The 20,758-nt window shown below is 46.3% G+C and overlaps 1 protein-coding gene across 1 annotated transcript; it reads left to right on the forward strand.

The window, feature by feature from the left end:
- Positions 1 to 4,169: 4,169 nt before the first annotated feature.
- Positions 4,170 to 7,645, forward strand: LOC137022889 (uncharacterized). The gene is made up of 3 exons (XM_067389359.1): positions 4,170 to 5,139; positions 5,245 to 5,328; positions 6,179 to 7,645. The coding sequence occupies exons 1-3, from the start codon at positions 4,170 to 4,172 to the stop codon at positions 7,606 to 7,608; spliced, it is 2,484 nt and encodes an 827-aa protein (XP_067245460.1). The 3' UTR covers positions 7,609 to 7,645.
- Positions 7,646 to 20,758: the final 13,113 nt, after the last annotated feature.

Consider the following 20,758-nt stretch of genomic DNA (forward strand, 5'->3'; position numbering starts at 1 on the left):
CAAGTGGAGGCTGCCGTGACAGCTTGTCGGCTGCACGGTTGAGCACACCTGGGACATGAGTGGCCCGAAGGGACCACAGATACTTCTGACTCCACAACAAGAGATGGCGGGCGAGTTGCGACATGCAACGGGAGCGTAGACCACCTTGACGGTTGATGTACGCAACGGCCGCAGTGCTGTCTGAGCGGACTAGAACGTGCTTGCCTGACAACAGCTTCTTGAAGCGGGCCAACGCAAGACGTACCGCTAGCAACTCGAGGCAATTGATATGCCAATGCAGCTGAGGCCCCGTCCAAAGACCTGCCACTGCATGCCCGTTGTACGTGGCCCCCCATCCCGTGGCAGAGGCATCTGTGGAGACCACAGCATGCCTGGACACTTGTTCGAGGGGTAATCCGGCCCGCAGGAACGAAGAGCCCACCGCCCTTTTTCGGTACAATGAAGTAGGGGATGTAGAACCCCGACTTCATATCGGCTGGAGGGACCGGCTCGATTGCATCCTTCGCCAGTAGGACAGCAATCTCCGCCCGGAGAACAGGTGCACTGTCCAACGACACTTGAGTGAAGTGGACACCCCTGAAAACCGGGGGACGCCGGGCGAACTGAATCGCATAGCCGAGTCTGATGGTGCGAATGAGCCAGCGGGACGGGCTGGGAAGCGTGATCCACGCCTCCAAACTCCGAGCCAGCGGGACCAAAGGCACCACAGACGCACCGGGGGTTGTGAGCGGCGAGGCGGGGCCTGGCACACTGGCAGACGCGCCCTCTTGTGACCTGGAGTTTGAGGAAACTGCTCTTTTTGTGGCAAAGTGGGTACCGCTCGACTCCGGAGAGCCAGCGGCGGTAGATGGACAGACGCCACAAAATCCCCCCCGGCCTCCTCCGGGGGTGGGAGAGCAGATGGAATACTCTCCCGAAGAGCAGGAACCTTCCCCTCCAGGTCGCCCGTCTCAGGGCCGAGTTTTCCTCGACTGCTTGCCACCTGGCTTGGCAGAGACAGGCTGGGCACCACGTCCACGACCGGCACCCTGCTGTTTGGCTGGTGTTGGCTGCTGCTTTGCCGACTTAGCAGGGGCGGAGGAAGACGCAGGCGGGCGCCCTCGGCGACGAGCAGGCTGAGGCTGAGCCACGGGCGGCTGGGTGGAGGCAGCAGCGGACCTGGCATGACATGTCTGATAGCCTCAGCCTGCTTCTGTGCAGCGGAGAACTGTTGGGCAAAGCTCTCCACCGCGTCGCCGAAAAGGCCGACCGGAGACACGGGGGTATCCAGGAACCGATGTTTGTCGGTCTCCCTCATGTCTGCCAAGGTCAGCCAGAGGTGGCGTTGCTGGACTACCAAAGTAGACATCGCCTGGCCAACAGAACGCGCTGTCACCTTCGTTGCCCGGAGGGCAAGGTCAGTGGCAGCGCGCAGCTCCCCAAGCAGCTGTTGGTCAGGACCTTCCTGGGGCAACTCCGACAGCGCTTTTGCCTGGTAAACCTGCAAAAGGGCCATCGCGTGCAGGGCGGAGGCAGCCTGCCCACAGGCACTGTAAGCCTTCTCAGTCAGACCGGCTGAGAATTTACAGGCCCGGGAAGGGAGACGCGGCTCACCGCGCCAGCCAGTGGCCGTTGGACACAACTGCATCGCAACAGACCGCTCGACTGGCGGGACCCTCGCGTATCCCCTGGCTTCCCCGCCGTCCAGGGAGGTGAAGGCGGACGAGGGACCAGGCCTTGTACGAGCCCTATACGGAGCTTGCCAAGACCTGGTCACCTCATCGTGTACCTCCGAGAAGAAAGGCATTGGGGCAGGACGCTGGGTTTGACCAGCGCGACCCCCCCCCCCAAGTACCAATCGTCCAACCGTGATGGGCCGGGACAGGGTGGAGGGTTCCACTCAAGCCCGACGCACAAGGCGGCCCGGGAGAGCACAGCCATGAGCTCGGGATCCGACTCGGGCAACGCTACCGTCCCGGGCGGCAACGCGTCCGGATCTTCCTCCCCCGAGGACTCAGGCTCACCTTCCGATGCAGAGATCGACATCCGATCCGCCGCCGGCGCACCAAAGGTAACGGCTGGACAGTCCGTAGAGGGCCCAGCGGAAACCAACGGTGGCACGATGGGTTGTGGTGCTGATGAGGCGGCAGGGGCTCGAGGAGCGTTTCCGCTCGGCAGGGAAGCCCTGACCGTAATCCTCAGGTCACCCTTCCTATACACCGCCGAACCGTCATTCCGGCCCGGGTCGGAAAAAACGGTCGAACGGGGCATAGGGGAGGGGACCCCCGCTTCCTGAGACTTCAGGAAGGAGAGTCTCGACCTCAGCACCGCGATAGTCATGTTCCCGCAATGGGAACATGAACCATCCACAAAAGCTGCTTCAGCGTGCTGAATGCCCAAACACGAGATGCAACGATTGTGCCCATCAGCAGGGACCAGGGAACGACCGCACCCATTAACGCACAGACGAAATGACATACTGTCAGGGTTCGTCTGTAAAGCTCTTTTAGAAGGGGAAAACAGTCAACTCGCTCGTGCCGAAGCACACAGGGAGTGACGCGATGTGCCAGGTACACCACTCCCTGGACACACCGAGGAACCGGCCCAAATCGCAACACACACTTCACTCTTAGGCGTGTGCTGTGAAAACAGCAGTTGAGAGCTATAGCTCGGATCCTCGGGAGCTCGCGACCTCGCTGTAGCACCGTCACACCGGCACACACGGCTTGCTGTGAATCCTCTTCGAGGCAGTTTAGTTCACACAAAACAGTCTTCTTAAACAGGACACCACTGAATGGCTCTGAAGCAAAAGACAGAGTGCGATTGCATCTGCTTCCTATTTATATACACCTGTCGGAGGTGGTGCGCATTATGCAAATATCGCACGCCAATTCCATTGGCTTGTTTTAGTTTACACGAAGCTGATAGGGCTCTCTAAGCGATATCCCAATTCGTCGGTCACTACTGACGTACGTCGAACGTGACCGACTGAAAGGGAACTCAAGGTTCGGTACATACCTATGTTTTGAAGTCATGATTTGGTACAGCAGGTGGGGAGAAAACTAAACATTTTTTTTTTTTTTTTACGAGTGTGAAAGAGACTCAAAATACTCCAATTTTGGACATACAATTAAGAGTTATACACCATTCTAATCTGTAAAATGTCTTCTTTTATTAGTGTACAAATAAAATACAAAATTTTGTGCTTTTTGCAAAATAAAGAAAACTAACATGATGTATGATCTGTCGTCTCTCTCTGAATGAAGTCCATTCTGGTAGTCCTCAGAAAATGAACTGTAACTTAGTGAATACTAATCACACAAACATGAGACATTATGTCTAAAGAAACATTGAAATGTCAGGTTTTAAATCATGTAAATCAAATTGAAAACAAATATTCTATTTATGTATATTAATATTCTATTTATGTAATCTGTTTGAAAAGAGAGAGATGCCAGTCGTTCGCAAGTCAGCTCATTATCCACTAATATGGCCACACCCACAGACTGCGCACAGCTTTCAAACATAAAATTCTGAGGCGATCAATGTAGGGATGCTCATTTCGGTCAAATTTCTCGACCGACAACCGACGCTCGTTATCTGATTATTAACCGTTAACTGATAAGATTATAATATTGTATAGCCTATATAATATGACATATATATATGACATTAAATAAAAAATACAATAGACGAGTGTCTGCGTCTTCCACGGGTTTATTTTAACATGCAAACAGCAGCATAGAACAGATAAACAACAGAACCTGGATTCACATTATCAAATTGTCACGCACCTGCAGCGTTTCTGACAACAGAAAAAAATAATTTAAATAAAAGGCATAAAATAAATAGGCCTACACTAAATATTTTTCACTTAAATGTTTAACAAATTAAGATGACAAAACAAAAACACGGTGAATCCATTGAAGCTTTGAACAACCGGTATTTTAGAGGCAGGCCTACCTCAAGGATTGTTATTGTTATTATGTTTCATTAACGTAGTTCAGGAGGAACAAGTCAAATAACCTACCCAATCATTACGTCATCTTAATGATTACGTCATCTCATCCAGCTGTCAACAATCTGTAATCAACGTATCTACCCAATCAGCATGAGTTCAGGCCTGTATATAATCGCAGTCAAAACTCACCCAAGGATCCTCGACAGTTTCCAGAATAGGTTCGCCTAAAATGTCGGAAATCAAACTCTTCCCGTCCGATGATGAGTCTCTATATTCACAGACTCTTTTGCCGAACCGCACCATCCCAAGGAGCAGCCATGCGCCGCCAGGTGCCGTCACTGAGTCTCCGACTCCATTGCGCGGCCGTCAGCCTATCCGCTCCACTATCCATAGTCCAAGGCGGCTAGACCAGCCCTCTCCTCCACCGGTGAGACACACACCTTCTTCCTCATCGTCATCATCATCATCATCATCATCCTCCTCCTACTCTATGGCTCAACCAACCATTCCTGCAATCGAGAAATGGACAGTGCTGGGATTAAGGCAAGCTCTGATCAGCGTGGATTTCCATTTCTCGAGACGGATGAATAAATCCGAGTTATATAATTTATATTCAAGCCTGCAGTCAACTTGCGCTCCCTTTAAACCCCTTTCTCCCTCTAAGAAAACGACTTCAAGCAGCAAAGGTAAAAAACCACGTACCTCTCAAACTCAGTCTTCCTCTACAGCAAGACCAGTTCAACGCCGATCGTCTGGTAAGGGCAGCGGGCCTTCAGCGAGCCTGGGCCGAGCCCCAGATTCCGCCGCTGCTACGCCGCACCCTCCTCCTTCTACTCAGTCTCTTTCCGCGGGTTTCTCCAGCACCGCCCCCCGTACGGAATTACCCGCCTCTACGAGTGGTTGTCTTCCCCCTAGCCTGAGGCTGCCTCCGCTAGCGGGGCAGGCTCAACCTGTACTGCTCACTGTCTCGAATTCTCCTCAACGTTCGTGGCCTGCGGCTCCTGACGTGAGGTTGTCTCCGCAAGAATCGCGAGCCCGAACAACTTTTCCTTCTCCTTCCCCTCTCGCTAACCCTTTTCCCCAGCTGTGGCCTACAGCAGCCCCTAGCGTGAGGATGCCTCCGTTAGCGGCACAGGCCCAGCCGCTTTATTCTTTACCTCAACCTTCTCTCTCCTTCCCCGTCGCTTCCCAAGGTCCAGGTGCCATCTCAAGCGCGAGGCTGCCTCCGTTTTCAGTGTCGGCCCTGGATTTTCTCCCTCAAAACATTCTCCCTCAGGCAAAATCACAATTTTCTTTGTTCACAGCTACACCGATGCCCATTCCTCCAAACGCCATCGCTTTGGAACCGCCCCCTGTCGCCGGCAATATCAGAGCGCAGATTCTATCAGGTGCAGACAACGATCTATCATCACTCCTTTCCCTGCTTCCCCCATCTGATTCTAATCGCCAGATTGATTGTGGTGATTTTTTAAGTCACTTTAAAAAATCCAAATAATTCCTCATCCCGAATCCTTTCATTTTCTGAATTTTGCATCGCATTCAGTAGATTCACCGAAATCATTTGTGCTGTTTTCCCCCATAGGAGACGCGAGCTGAATATAGTGGCAGAGCTCGCGTTATCCTATGGGGGATCTCATTTTTACACTTACCACAAGCGGTTTTCAGCAAAATGCGCCGTTCGTATCGCTCAGTGGAATCAGTGCCCCTACTGGGGTGCGCTGGACACTGATCTCCACAATAAAATCTTCCTGGGTGTTCGAAATATTTCCTGCGCAGTCTGTAGGTCGCTTGCCCATTCCACTACGACTTGTCCCCAAGTAAACCCGTCAATTCCTCCTATTCCAGTCCCCAACCAAGAGAAATCAACGAGTTACGTTCCACGGCCAGCTACAAACTCCGACTCATTCGGAAGAGGCGCAGCTTTTTCCTCCAGACGTCAGGTCTGCAACCACTTCAATACAGGCGGCTGCCTAAGAAATCGCTGTCGTTTTTTGCATATTTGCAATTACTTTGGAGGCGCCCACGCCCGCACTGTATGCCCTGTACAAAAATCTACCAATAAAAATTCCAAAAATTACTTGTCGACTCCTGTGAATATTTTACGTCTGTCATCTGAATTGTCTCAGCACCCCGATCCCGAATTTACCAAATATTTGCTGTCTGGTTTCGAACATGGTTTTGAACCAGGTCTAGAAAGCATTCCCTCACAAAATATGATTTGTGATAATCTTCAAACAGCTCTTACAGAACCCGACACAGTGGACGAATTGATCAATAAGGAAGTTAATTCTGGCTTCATGATCGGACCTTTTGATATTCCTCCTTTCGAACACTTTCACATCAGCCCTATTGGAGTGGCTACAAGGAAATTCTCCGGTAAAAAACGTTTAATAATCGACCTCTCAGCCCCGCACAATTCTCCGTTTCCAAGCATAAACAGCCTTATTTCACTCGAAGAATTTTCTCTTCAGTACCATGATATTGACCAAGCAATACTGTTAATCAAAAACGCCGGTCGTGGTTCTTGGCTCGCCAAAGTCGACATTACTTCAGCATTTAAAGTGATGCCCATCCACCCAGACTCCTGGCATTTATTTGGCGTCCGTTGGCATGAAAAATATTACTTCGCCGTCCGCCTAACCTTCGGCTGCAAAAGCAGCCCCAAGATTTTTGACATGCTGTCAGAAGCAATTTGCTGGATTCTTTCCAACAACTACGCAATTCCTTACCTTATTCACCTGCTCGACGACTTCTTAATAATTTCGCCTCCTGATGCCATCCCAGCAGCGCATCTCACTACAGTCCAAAAGGTTTTTTCCGAGCTGGGAGTTCCGATCGCCCAGGACAAAACCAGTGGCCCAGCCACGTCCATCGAATTCCTGGGCATCAATCTGGACACCGTCAAATTCCAGGCCTCTCTACCGAAAGAGAAAATCGACAGAATAATTCTGGTCTCTTCCACGTTGCTAGACAGCCCAAGTTGCGAACTTCTGTCTCTGCTCGGCCACCTAAACTTCGCTATGCGTATAATCCCGCAAGGCCGCCCTTTCATCTCGCATCTTCTCTCTCTCGCATCCTCCGTCGCTGCGCTAGACCATATCTCCCTAACTAATCCATGGCGTGACGAACTAAAATTATGGATAACCTTCCTTAAACAGTGGAACGGATTATCTTTTTTCTATAATACGTTGGTGTCCCTTCCAATCGATATTCAGCTCTACACCGACGCAGCTCCCTCCATTGGCTTTGGGGGATTTTATCAAGGCCGTTGGTTCGCATCTACTTGGCCACTTCAGCTCTTAGATGCGACGCATTTCCCAGCCTCTTCAGCGTTGTTTGAACTTTATCCTCTCGTCGTCGCAGCTTTTCTATGGGGGAAAGAATGGTCCACAAACAACATAATCGTCTACTGCGACAATGAAGCAACGGTGCATTGCATTAATAAAACCCGCTCGCATGCACCAGCTATGATGCCACTCCTAAGACGCCTTATTTGGATAGCAGCTTGCGATCAATTTATCATAACAGCTAAGCACGTACCCGGGTCAAAAAATGAAATTGCTGACTCTCTCTCACGCTTTGCTTTCCAGAAATTCAGACAGCTGGCTCCAGAAGCGGACCCCAACCCGACGCCAGTACCTCACTATTCAGAATTAATCTTCCCATAAACCACTCTATGAGACCACTGCTTGACGCTTCTCTCAATTCGATCTTTGAAGGTTTTTCCCCACGAACCCTCCAATCATATTTAACAGCTTGGAGATGTTTTAAAACTTTTCATCTAATTTTTAACTTGCCGTTCCCAGATTTCTCTCTGCTCACCATTACGTCTTTCATCTCTTACCTCAACACAGCCAAGAGCCTCCAGGTTGGTTCCATTAAAGGCTATTTAAGTGGAATCCAGTTTTTTCACAAATTAATTTTCGGCTCACCCTCCTGTGAAATAACAAACTCGCAGACATCACTGCTTATTAAAGGCATCCAAAAAACCCATCCTACCCGCCCAGATGTTAGACAACCTCTAACATTAGACTTACTCACCAGATGTATCTGTACTCTCCGTCTAGGATACCATTCTATTAACACCGCTTGCACTTTGGATGCCATGTTCAATTTGTCTTTTTTCGGTTTCCTCAGATGCTCTGAACTCGCCATTACCTCCAATTTTAATCCTAAAATTCACCCCACCATTTCAGATATATGCTTGTTAAACAATGAAACCTTCTCCTACTTTATCAAACAGAGTAAAACTGACCAGACCAAAAAAAGGCCATTTCATTTACATCTTCAACCTCCAATCACCCATACAACCATACCAAACCCTCCAGTCCTATCTCCATTTCAAGAATTCACAAACCAAATCCCCTTCAGATCCACTCTTTACAGATGATTCAAACCACCCAGTCACACGTTTTTGGTTTCAAAAACATCTCAAATTGATCTTGATCCAATCTGGCATCCCAGCGGAACACTTTTCAAGCCACTCTTTTCGCATAGGAGCGGCGACCACAGCTGCCCAAAAAGGTCTCTCCCAGCAACAGATTCAAGCTCTCGGTCGTTGGTCATCCGAAGCCTTCAAAAGCTACATCAGATCTAACCGCTTCCACATCAGAAAAGCACACCAATGTAAAATTACTAAACGTCCACCCACCATCAGCAGGGGTTAACCGTCCGATCGCAGTGAGTATTGAACTCCCGTCGGATGCCGCAAGAGCCCCAATCTAAAATTTCTAAACGTCCACCCACCATCAGTAAGGGTTAACCGTCCGATCGCAGTGAGTATTGAACTCCCGTCGGATGCCGCAAGAGCCCCAATCTAAAATTTCTAAACGTCCACCCACCATCAGCAGGGGTTAACCGTCCGATCGCAGTGAGTATTGAACTCCCGTCGGATGCCGCAAGAGCCCCAATCTAAAATTTCTAAACGTCCACCCACCATCAGCAGGGGTTAACCTTCCGATCGCAGTGAGTATTGAATTCCCGTCGGATGCCGCAAGAGCCCCAATCCAAAAAATTCTAAACGTCCACCCACCATCAGCAGGGGTCAACCGTCCGATCGCAGTGAGTATTGAACTCCCGTCGGATGCCGCAAGAGCCCCAATCTAAAATTTCTAAACATCCACCCACCATCAGCAGGGGTTAACCGTCCGATTGCTGCGAGTATTGAACTCCCGTCGGATGCTGCAGGCGCCACCAGCCAAAACATTTAAACCTTATCGTAGTTTACCGGTCGAAGAGGTTATTCATCGGTTCGCTGTGAGTATTGAACTCCCGTCAGATAGAACCTTCCCGATCACGCAGACAGCTTTCTCCTTGCAGACATCAGCCTTATTTCCATATTTTTTGGGGGGGTCAGTTTCAGTTCCCGGCTGCTGTCCGTAGTTAACTCTTGCTTTTTGGGGGGTACTCTGTGTTCGGGCCGATTACCGAGCTCGGAGCCCTCTCCCCGGACAGCACGCCAAATACGTTTACCAATTTATTTACCTGACTTATTTGTAAGTGTGAACTCGTGAAATGACCACGGACGGTGCACGTGTGCATACCGAACGCGTCTTTCCGCGCTCATGGGCAAAGGAGTTTCTTTGAAAGGCTCGCGCACGAGACTAAGCGGAATGCGGGAAATGAAGTATACCATGGCTCTAAATTGTAATGGACTGGAGCTCACGGTTCACATCGAGAGAAATGGGAACGCGGGGGTCACCACGATGCGACCGCAAAAGGCACTTTCCCTTACGTGATCAAAGTGCATGCCACTGATAAGCTTTGTAAATGCAGTATTACAGTAGCAATACACATACAAATTAAACGCGCAGGTTTCCTCTCGTGCGTCCTCCCCACTGTGTCGCCGGTCGAGGCAATGATTTTCGTTTCGCTTTTAGATATCTCTTTTATAGATGCCATCAATGCTTTTAACTCTCTAGATGTAATTACTGAACTCAAAACAGTCCATAAACTACAAATCCTCACGAAAACTTCAGTCAAGCCAGCTTCAGTCAATCTGAGAGATCAGCCTCTTACCTTAAAGTGTCAAATTTCTCGGTTTCTGAATGGACGGTTTTGCTTGATTGACAAACGCTAACGTTCGGCCACGATTTATATACCATCGACCTGTCCTAAAACGTTAGCACGCTGTGATCGATTACTTGGAGATCGCGTGTTTCTCTGTTCGAGAGCGGATTTCCTCTTCTTCACATCTGCGACAAAACAGTTTATTATTTATGAACAAAAGCTCACAGAAACGTGAAAGTGGTCTCATTTGAAAGAAAATATCCTAAGCTAAAAGATGATATATTGTGACTGATTGAAGCAACCCTTATCAAAAGTGCGGGGGTCGATTTCTGTCTTTTCCTGTCCCCCATGCCAACGGCGCGCCTGACCCTTTCTATCGAAATGGTCAGTACTTCTTTTCGCGCGCTTCATTTTGCTTGTTGCTTAGAGAAATATGTGTGGCACGTGTGAAACGCCCTGCAAGTTAACAAATAAGCATATATGTATATATAGCATATTTTTCTTTAACCATGCAGCAAACAGCAAAAAAAAAAAAAAAAAGTTTAACTGATAGTATTAATCGGTTAAAATTCTTACTTTCGGTTAACGGTTAAACGGTCAATGTGAGCATCCCTAGATCAATGCAACAGAGAGTGAACGCCCGCATCAGGAAATCATCGGAAAAAATATCAAGCTTAGTCAGATTCATGTCATTTTCATTGTTTTGAGATGCGGTGAGGAATAATTCTAAAAGGATTTACCTCAGAGGAAGAGCATGACTGGTTTCAGTTCCATTTCGAGGATCAACTTGATCAAGGATTGTGAATGGCACGCTTTTTATTCCTAAATTCTTTATTCTAATCGCGATATATACTTATCTGACAATATTAAGCTACAAAAACTGTTTAAATATGAATCCTGCATGTTTTGTGTCTCTGTGTGAATGATTCGGGCAGATGCGTGGTTTCATTTAGCTACTACACATAACTTACATTAGTAAATATGACTTATTTACGGAAGCCCTAAATGGCCATGGATTATTATTTTTTTCTATCTTGTTTTCTTGTGATCACAACTTATTTTTCTTGTGATCTCGAGATAACAAAAGTTGTTTTGTCATGATCACGACTTAATTTTCTCGTGATCTCAAGATAACAAAAGTTGTTTTGTCATGATCACGACTTAATTTCCTCGTGATCTCAAGACAACAAAGGTTTTTTTCTGGTCATCACAAATTAAATTTCTCGTGATCTCAAGATAACAAAAGTTGTTTTCTCGTGATCATGACTTAATCACAAGGGGTATTTGAGTCCATATATTTAAGCTTTGTCGGCTTTGTATTCTGTTTTGCAAATAGCGATCTGGTCACCCGATTATCAGAGAATTTAACAGTATTCCATTAGTTATTCCACTAGTGTTTCTTGTTTCTTTTCCCAAATCTTCACTCACATCTCATCCATTTTCGCAGGGGATTTTTAAGTAGGCCTATTATATTTGCATTCTTTACTTAGGTAAAGCAGAAAAAAACTGTAGTACAGAAACCTTTTGCTTGCACGTCAAATTCTATTCCACACAGTTTGTGCTTGTTATTTGACTTGATAAGGCGTATCAAGTTTATTTGTATAGTGCGTACCACACACGCAGGTGATATAGTTTTGCTTTCTCTGGCAAGGCAAAATCAAACATAGCCTAAATGTCTTGCCCCTTGTGGAAGATAAAACTCGCTCTTCATTATACAACAAGTGTGTCATAGCCACCAGCACAATCACCTGCTCACCTGTCATCTGCATCGCACTACACTTCCCAGCATCCCTCCTGATCCACACCTGCCACAGATCGCCTCCTGATCACAGATCATCTGCACCTGAGAACCCTCATCAACACTGCCTTAAATGCCACCGTTCCCTTTTCCTTACTGTCTGGTCTTGTCTAAGAGAAGTTCCACCCTATTACTCCCCGGAGTACTTACCTGTTTACTCACCGGAGTATTTACCTGTTTACTCACCGGAGTATTTACCTGTTTACTCACCGGAGTATCTATCTGTTTACTCACCGGAGTATTTACCTGTTTACTCACCGGAGTATTTACCTGTATATCCTGATTCATCTTCTGTCATCCGTCTTCTGTCTGCCATCATCTGTTCCTCCTGGTTGCCTGTCTGGATCCCCTGTTCTCCCTTCACCTTCCCTGGATCATCACATGCACTAAGAACACTATAGGCGTTTCTCAATACCAAGTTCGGACTTATGTCCTTGGTAGTTAAGACTTGTTAAGATGATTCAGGAGAACGGACTCCGGTGGACTGGAGGAAGCAAGCCTGGTGATTCTACAAATGGCACAGCAGTGTACTTGATAACATCACTCAGCTATCTGGCTACTCCGGTTATCTCTGTATGTATATTTTAGGCAACAATAAAATGAAATGTGTTTATAAAACACCACTCTGCCTCTTTTCGTTTTATTAAAAAAAAAAAAAAAAAAAAAAAAACATATATAGCCTCACAAATGTGGTTCAGGAAACGCATACACTGATTATCTTCAATGTCTGCATACAGTATTTATAACAAAACAAAATATTAAACAACCCTGCCTCTTTTTGTTCACATTTCAAAAATATTAAACATTAATATATGTGCATACTCTGGTCTTCACTGTAATAAAATGAAATATAACATAAAACACAACCCTGTCTCTTTTTGATAAGTGTCAGTTTTAATGATCGGTAATAGCCATTATAAAAGGTATAAGAATATACAATAAAAATAAAGCAAACAATTCAGTTAAACGTACAAAATTTGTGCTCTATAGGCTACAACTGTAAAGTTAAATAGCCTAAATATATAAAGTTATGAAACGTCACTTTGCCCTCAGCCAAAACGATTTGCCACGGAACAAATTCTAGATTCATGAGACCAAAGATCGCCCGTTACATATACACAAGACAAATTATGCTATGTTTAACCACTACAGAGACATAAGAGCCAGCAGCAAACGTCAGAAGGACTAGCTGAGTTAAGGCTTTTCTTGGCGGGGTACATGAGCGTTGAGCGCACGGTGATCGCCTGGATCTCACAACTCTGACAATGTCAGATCAAATTTTCAGAAAGGTGCTATCTTTATCAATAAACCAAAATTTTGAGCTTTAAACCAGTACATTCTTGCCTGAAAAACTCTTAAAACTACATTTCATGACACACTACATTTGTCCTTTACTATTGACTTTGCTGGCTAGAGTGAGATGCATTCTAGGATACCTGGCTGTCTCAAGTCCGCACAAGTTACCTCTCGATGCATCCTCGATAAAAGTGGAGGATCAAGAACACATCCGGGGATTTGAACTGTACTTGGCTGGATGTGAACTTTGAATTGGAACAGTACTTGGGCAGCGACTGATGACGTTTCACAAGTCCACAAGAACACAACTACAGACAAGAACGCATATTGAGAAACTGCTTATATCACCAGCCTGCTAAATCTTCTTTAAATGATCATCTGCCATTAAACCTCACCTATGGTGCATTCCCGCTCTGCTTGCCTCACATCTCAAAAAAGATGTTTCACTAAAGGCGGGCGTACACGGCGCGATTTTTGCTGTCGTACGAATTCGCATGCGATTTTTTTCAATCGTGTGTAAATCGTGTATGCTCGCATGGTCGCGGCTCGTATCATGTGCGAGGAATTACGAGCCGAGCAGAGTGCCTTACGAGCGCTTCCCGACCTCCCGATTATTTTTAAACATGTCAAAAAAGTTCGGGAGCTATCGGTTTGAATTCGTGACATGTGTGCGGATAAACGAGCCGATTTTTCAATCTATTTGAAGTTGACCAATCAGGAGCTAAAAAAACACAGAAGAAGAAGAAGAAAGATAGAGATGACGATGACAGCGCCAAGGCGAATTTGAAAAGGAGGATAAACTCGCTGAACTTTGGGCGAGCACTGTATGATGTGTCAAGTGTGTACATGGGTGTTACGGTTGCTGGTGTATAAAGCACACAACGAGGAGAAATATACATAAACAAGTCTTTTACTGGAATATCCACAGGAGAATACAGGAACAGGCAGGAACATACACCCAACAATACAAGTACAATACCGGACAACAAAACACAGGGCTAATATATGTAGTGAGGTAAGAGGTGGCTTGAGAAAATGCTACGGTCCCTTTAAGAGCAGGTCTCTGTAAGCGGAAGTGCATATGGTAGTAGATTTCCACACGCTTTATAAGACTGAGAGGAGTAGTAGTTTGCGTGGGCTACAAGCTTTGCGCTCCATTGAGACCTTTGTTCTTTGTCTGAAACAGGCGGTTTCCTCACTTGCTCTGTGTGAGGGTGTTGGGTATTGAGTACGAGGTAGGTTTGTCTGATTGTTTTAGTTTGTAATTCGTGACTAGTGTTTAACATTGGAGGGTTTATTTTAGGCGGAGTAGGTCTCCCTGTTGGGCCGGGGGCTGGTGGATGTATGGTTGGTAACCAGTGAAAATGGCGTTGTAGTGCCGTTCAACCCATTAAGCATTGGTAGGATTTTATTTTATGTATGATTTTAATCTGAGGGGTGGAAAGATTTATTTGAGATGTAACATTGTTTATTTTTTTTTAGGATTTGCTGTTTAGTTGCCACTGCTGTCTTTCCTTTCCTTATTTTTTTTTTCTTTCTTTTCTGGATATGTTTATTTTCTTTTGTTTGTGATGGCGGTTTGATTTAATTTGAGATTGTAACGTGTTTGGCAATGCTTCTGGTCGTACTGAAACTATACACGGTTGATTAACCCTTGAATGGTCATTTTCCAAAGTATCTTTTTTTTACTTTGAGACCAAACTAATTTTATTCTTTTCTTGTTGTTTTAGCGGATCACTGAGAGGTGCTGGTTGGATCTCGGGTGTGGTCTCTTTGGTGGATAATCTACGATTGCACTGCATGTTCACTTGTGTTGTGTATATTTTCTCCCCTTTGTGTGTGTGCGTGTGAGTGTGTGTGTGTGTGTGCGCGTGTGTTTGCATCGTGTGTGGTTGTTCACAGGCACGGTTGAGGGTGAATTTACTGGGATTATAGTGTGGGCTCATACCGGTGGCTGGTCAGTATTCCTCTGGTGTCCGCTAGTTATATTTTTGGTTTTGATTCTTTTTTTGGTTTGTTTAGCTGCCATTCTCTTTTTTAAAAGAACAAAAAAAAAGATATGATATCATGTATTACATCAACCTGAATCATGTTTCATAATTGAGTGTTTTTTTCTATGTGTCTTTTTTTATGGTACTTTTTTGGAAATAAATTGTGAGTTGATTGTATTTGAGAAATCCGTCTGTTTCCTTTTGGTTTGCACACATTGGATCTGTGTCTTAATTAAATCCAACATTCCCTGAAGAGAGATCCAGGGTGGCGTAGTCAGGCTATATTTGGTTGGGCTTAGGTTTTGTTGCCCCTCACGCTACAAATTGGCGTAGTCGGCAGGGTTTGTGTGTGACAGACGTTTTTCTATATATATTTTTTTTGTTTGTTTTTTTTGTGTAATTTTTTTAAAAGGAAAGACAGCAGTTGGCTAGCTCATCCTTGGACAGCAGCTCTCCCAGACAACACGCGTCAACTCTTCCACCAGTGGTCATTGGGAAAGAGACTGTTTCGTCGAGATGGATAACGAATTACAGGAACTGCGAGATATGGTGGTACAACTGAGGGCGGACAATGAGAGACTCATGCAAGAACGAACTGAGGTTTTGGCGCCCCTATTGGGGGCTTCTGTGGGTAATTCTGTTTTATCTGAGAGACCTGTTACTCCCACAGTTCCTGAGCGCCTGGTATATGTGCCACAAGAAAGAAAATGTCCATCATTTTGTGGGAACATGGGGTTTGATGTTGTTGAATGGATTGATGAGGTACGTGCAAGTATGCGGGCTAGGCATCTAGCTCCAGTAGATCAAGCATATTTTATTTATGATCATTTAGAGGGGGAAGCTAAGAATGAGATACGTTATCGATCCAGGGAAGAAAGGGAAGATCCCGAAAAGATTTTGTCCATTCTGCAGGAATTATATGGAAGTTCTCAATCTTATGTTGCCTTACAGGAGGATTTCTTCTCCAGAAAGCAGCTGGAGGGGGAGTCCCTCAGGGAATATTCCCATGCCCTGTTTAGTTTAATGGAACGGGTGGTCAAGTGTGCACCCAATGGACTGCCAAATTCTGCTGTTCTACTTAGGGACCAGTTTGTGGAACATGTTAATGACCCAAATCTTCGTAGGACTCTGAAGCAGGTAGTTCGGAATAAACCAAGTTGCACCTTACTTGATGTAAGGGCTGAAGCCATCCGTTGGGAGCAGGAAGGTAGGCCAGTAACTGATAGAACTAGGAGTTGTTCAGTACCATCTATTTGTGCATTGCAGACCTCTAGGGTCTCTGATACTCGTGTGTGTTCCTTACCTCAGATGACAGAGATCGCTGAGTTAAAAGAGATGATGGTTAAACAACAGAAACAGCTTAATGAACTTTCTGAACGATTTATGTCTTTACAACAACCTTTTAGGCGTAATTCTTCCTCTCGTAATGGTCCTGTATTGTGTAGGCGATGCCAACAACCAGGCCATTTTGCCAGTAGTTGTGATAATGAGCGTGTTGTTCCCCAGGTTTACCACCACCAGCCCCGCCATCAGCCTCGTCCCCCACGGACCTTGTCCCCTTCCAATCAGCCGACGGAAAACTAGCACCCTCTGTTTTGCAGAGCCACAGAACAGGAGGGGATATTACTGGCTCAAGTGTACACATGCTTGTAAGTAAAGAAACAGTTTCTCACCTAGTGGGTGTATGTCCATCGATCACTGTGTCTATGGGAGGGGTGCAAGTGAAGTGCCTTTTAGATACCGGGTCCATGGTTTCTACCATTTCTGATCAGTTTTTTTTCCAAAATTTTGCTGAAAGCCCCCATGCTTGTCAATGGTTACAGCTTAAAGCTGCTAATGGCCTAGATATCCCTTATATTGGGTATGTGGAACTTGATGTTCAAGTTTTAGGTAAAGTTATTCCTAAGCGAGGGATTTTGGTGGTGCAGAGCTCCCAAACTCCCTCGCCCACTACGTGTGTGCCTGGGGTACTGGGTATGAACATTATAAGGGAATGTTATTCTGAACTGTTTGGACAGTGTGGCTCTGATCTCTTTAATCTTCCTCAAGTCATCCAAGCTCCTGATGTCTTACAGCAAGCTCTGCAGTTTTGTCATCAGATCCAGTTTGAGCGTACAGGAGGGTTGGCAAGAGTTAGGGGTAGATGTGCTGTCTCTGTTCCAGCTGAGTCAGTGAAGTTCATTGCAGTTACCTGTGCTCAGCAGGCATTTTCTTCATGTAATACTGCATTTTTTTAACCTTCTATAGGATGTAGTCCCCTTCCGCTAGGTGTGTTACTTTACCCAGCTGCAGTTAAGGTGGTTAGGGGTACCGCTTATGTTCCTATAGTGAATGTTAATAGAACTGCTACACAACTCCAATCCAGGTGCCTAGTAGGTATTTTACATCAGGCACAAATTGTCAGTCTACCTGCAGGTGTTTCTGAAGTATGTGTTGAATCAGTTGGTTCAAATGTGGCTACAATGAATTCTCAGGTAGGCCAAATTAGCCCAGTATGTGAGTATGTGAGTCAGAACAGCTAAAGGTGAGGGATTTGTTGTATAAATATTCTTCTGTATTTTCAGCCCACGAGGGGGACCTGGGGTGTACAGATCTTATAGCTCATGAAATTCCTTTGGTTGATGATGTTCCTATTCGACAAAGGTACAGGCGTATCCCTCCCTCAGATTATGATTCGGTTAAAGCCCATATAAACCAACTTTTAGAGGCCCAGGTGATTCGTGAGAGCTGCAGTCCCTATGCCTCCCCTATAGTTCTTGTAAAGAAGAAAGATGGCAGCTTACGGATGTGTGTGGACTACCGGCAGTTGAACAGCAAGACTCGTCGGGATGCTTTTCCCCTGCCCTGCATCGAAGAATCCCTAGATGCACTGTCAGGAGCCAAGTGGTTTTCCACTTTGGATCTGGCGAGTGGATATACTCAGGTGCCCATGGCCGAAAAAGATAAGAGTAAGACTGCATTTTGTACCCCCTTTGGCCTCTTTGAATTTAATCGCATGCCGTTTGGATTGTGCAATGCACCAAGTACGTTTCAGAGGCTAATGGAACGTCTGTTTGGGGCGCAACATTTCCAGTCTTTGCTGTTGTACCTTGATGATGTCATTGTGTTTTCATCTACTGTTGATCAACATCTCACTCGTTTGGAATCTGTGTTGTCCCGTCTGCAGAGGGAGGGGCTTAAGGTAAAGTTGGAAAAGTGCTGTTTCTTTCGAACTGCAGTGAAATACCTTGGTCATGTCATCTCCGAAGAAGGTGTTTCTACGGATCCTGAGAAGGTGTCTGCTGTGTCCAGCTGTGGCCGTCCGACTACAGTGTCTGAGTTAAGGTCTTTCTTGGGGTTCGCCAGCTATTATCGGCGTTTCGTGGAGGGATTCGCTAGATTGTCAGCTCCATTGCATCGCCTTGTTGCTGCGCTTGGTGGCAAGCATAAGAAGGGGACAGGACAGTTGATAGGAGCAGCATGGACTGAAGAATGTGAGAGAGGTTTTAAGAACTTGAAAGCCTCTTTGACAACAGCGCCTGTGTTGGCATATGCCGACTTCTCTCAGCCGTTTATTTTAGAGATTGACGCTAGTCATAGAGGCCTGGGAGCAGTGCTGTCCCAAGATCAAGGGGGGAAGATAAGACCTGTCGCCTATGCCAGCAGAGCCCTTTCCCCTTCAGAACGAAATATGTCCAATTACAGCTCTATGAAGCTTGAATTTCTAGCCTTAAAGTGGGCTGTGGCGGAAAAGTTTCGGGAATATCTGTTGGGGCATAAGTGCATTGTATGGACTGATAATAACCCTCTTAGTTATTTGAATACAGCAAAGCTGGGGGCCACTGAGCAGAGATGGGCAGCTCAACTGTCTGCTTTTGACTTTACGATCCGCTACCGGTCTGGTCGAACAAATGTTAATGCTGATTCCCTTTCTAGACAAGTCCATTCTACTGATGATTCTTCCAGGCTAGAGTCTCTCTTTCCAGGGACCTCCCTTCCCGAAAGTTTACAGCAACATCCTGATTTAAGGCCTACGGAGGTAACTCAGATGGCAACTTCTGTATTGCCGACATATTCTATTGACTATCTGGTCTCTCTCCAACAACAGGATCCTGTAATCAGCATGTTTCTTCCATTTTGGCGTCGAAAGAGGGTCCCGGATGGCTTTGAACGGAGGGGGCTCCCCAGGCCGGTGCAAGAATTGGTGCGGCAATGGGATCGGTTGATTGACTTGGACGGGCTCTTACATCGCCGGGTTCTTCGGCCTGATGGAGGTGAGCAACAACATCAGCTAGTTTTGCCAGAAGTACTGAAGGAAGAAGTTTTACAGCAGTTGCATCACGGCCATGGGCACCAGGGGGTTGAGAGGACCACAGAGTTGGTACGACAGAGGTGCTACTGGCCTGGCATGTACAAACAGGTAAAACAGTGGTGCTATCGCTGTCAGCGCTGTATCATGGCAAAACCCATACAGTCTGCAGCCCATGCCCCAATGGGACACCTTCTGGCCTCTAAACCAAATCATATTTTGGCTATAGACTTTACACTTCTTGATCGTTCCAGAGATGGAAGAGAGCATGTCTTGATAATGACAGATGTTTTTTCTAAGTTCACTCAGGCGGTTCCTACCAGAGACCAGTGGGCCCATACAGTGGCTGGAGTGTTAGTTCGTGAATGGTTCTATAAGTTTGGAGTACCGGCCCGCATTCATTCTGACCAAGGTCGGAATTTTGAAAGTGCCTTTATTCGACAACTGTGCGAACTTTACGGGGTCCAGAAGACGCATACGACCCCCTATCGTCCGCAGGGGAATGGACAATGTGAGAGGTTCAATAGAACATTGCATGGACTCCTGCGAACACTCCAGCCAGACCAGAAATATGATTGGCCTCTTTATTTACCTCAGATTATTTTTTCGTATAATACTACCATTCATCAGTCCACAGGTGAGTCCCCTCACTTTTTAATGTTCGGCCAAGAACCCCATCTGCCTATTGATTTTCTTTTTGGCAGAGTTAAGGAACCAGTACCGGGGTCTGTGAGTGATTGGGTGCAGGAGCATCAGCAACGTCTACAAGTAGCATTTGATGCAGCCAAGGAACGCCTAAAGGCTGCTGCACTCTACCGTAAAGAGCGTCATGATCGACAGGCGACCCTTGGAAGTTTTAGGGAAGGGGATCTGGTTTTTCTTCGAGTTAATAACATTCAAGGGAGAGCAAAAATTCAAGATGTGTGGGGGGACACTATTTACAAAGTGATTAAATCTCCCAAGGGCAATGGAGCAGTGTATTCGATTGTGCCCCTCCATGGCCCTGGTATTGTAAAACATGTACATTTTTGTCATCTTCGACTTGCCCCTGTTGACTTGCCCTCTGTCTTACAGGTTCCATTGACTGAACTGGATCCTTCAAGGAGTGATGAAGAGTCTGATGGAGAGTGGGTGTATCGTTCCCCAAGCAGAGGCCAATAGGTTGGATACCCATGACAACTTGGCTCCCCTTGCAGAGCCACAGGTGGCTGAGGAAACAGGAAATGATTTAGGGGAGGTCAGTGATGGGGCTTCTGGGGCCAGTGGGTTCCAACCTAGACGGAGTACTCGGAAGACTGCAGGAAAGCATTCTAACGTCTATCACTTGCCAGTGGGAACGAGGGCTAAGGCATCTGGGGCTGCAGTCCCTCAAGTCCCTGGGTCTAGTAATCTACGTTGGCTGTTTTTAGACCTTGGGTTTAGAACTTTTTTTTTTT

The sequence above is a fragment of the Chanodichthys erythropterus genome, chromosome 7, assembly GCF_024489055.1.
Source record: "Chanodichthys erythropterus isolate Z2021 chromosome 7, ASM2448905v1, whole genome shotgun sequence".
NCBI lineage: Eukaryota > Metazoa > Chordata > Actinopteri > Cypriniformes > Xenocyprididae > Chanodichthys > Chanodichthys erythropterus.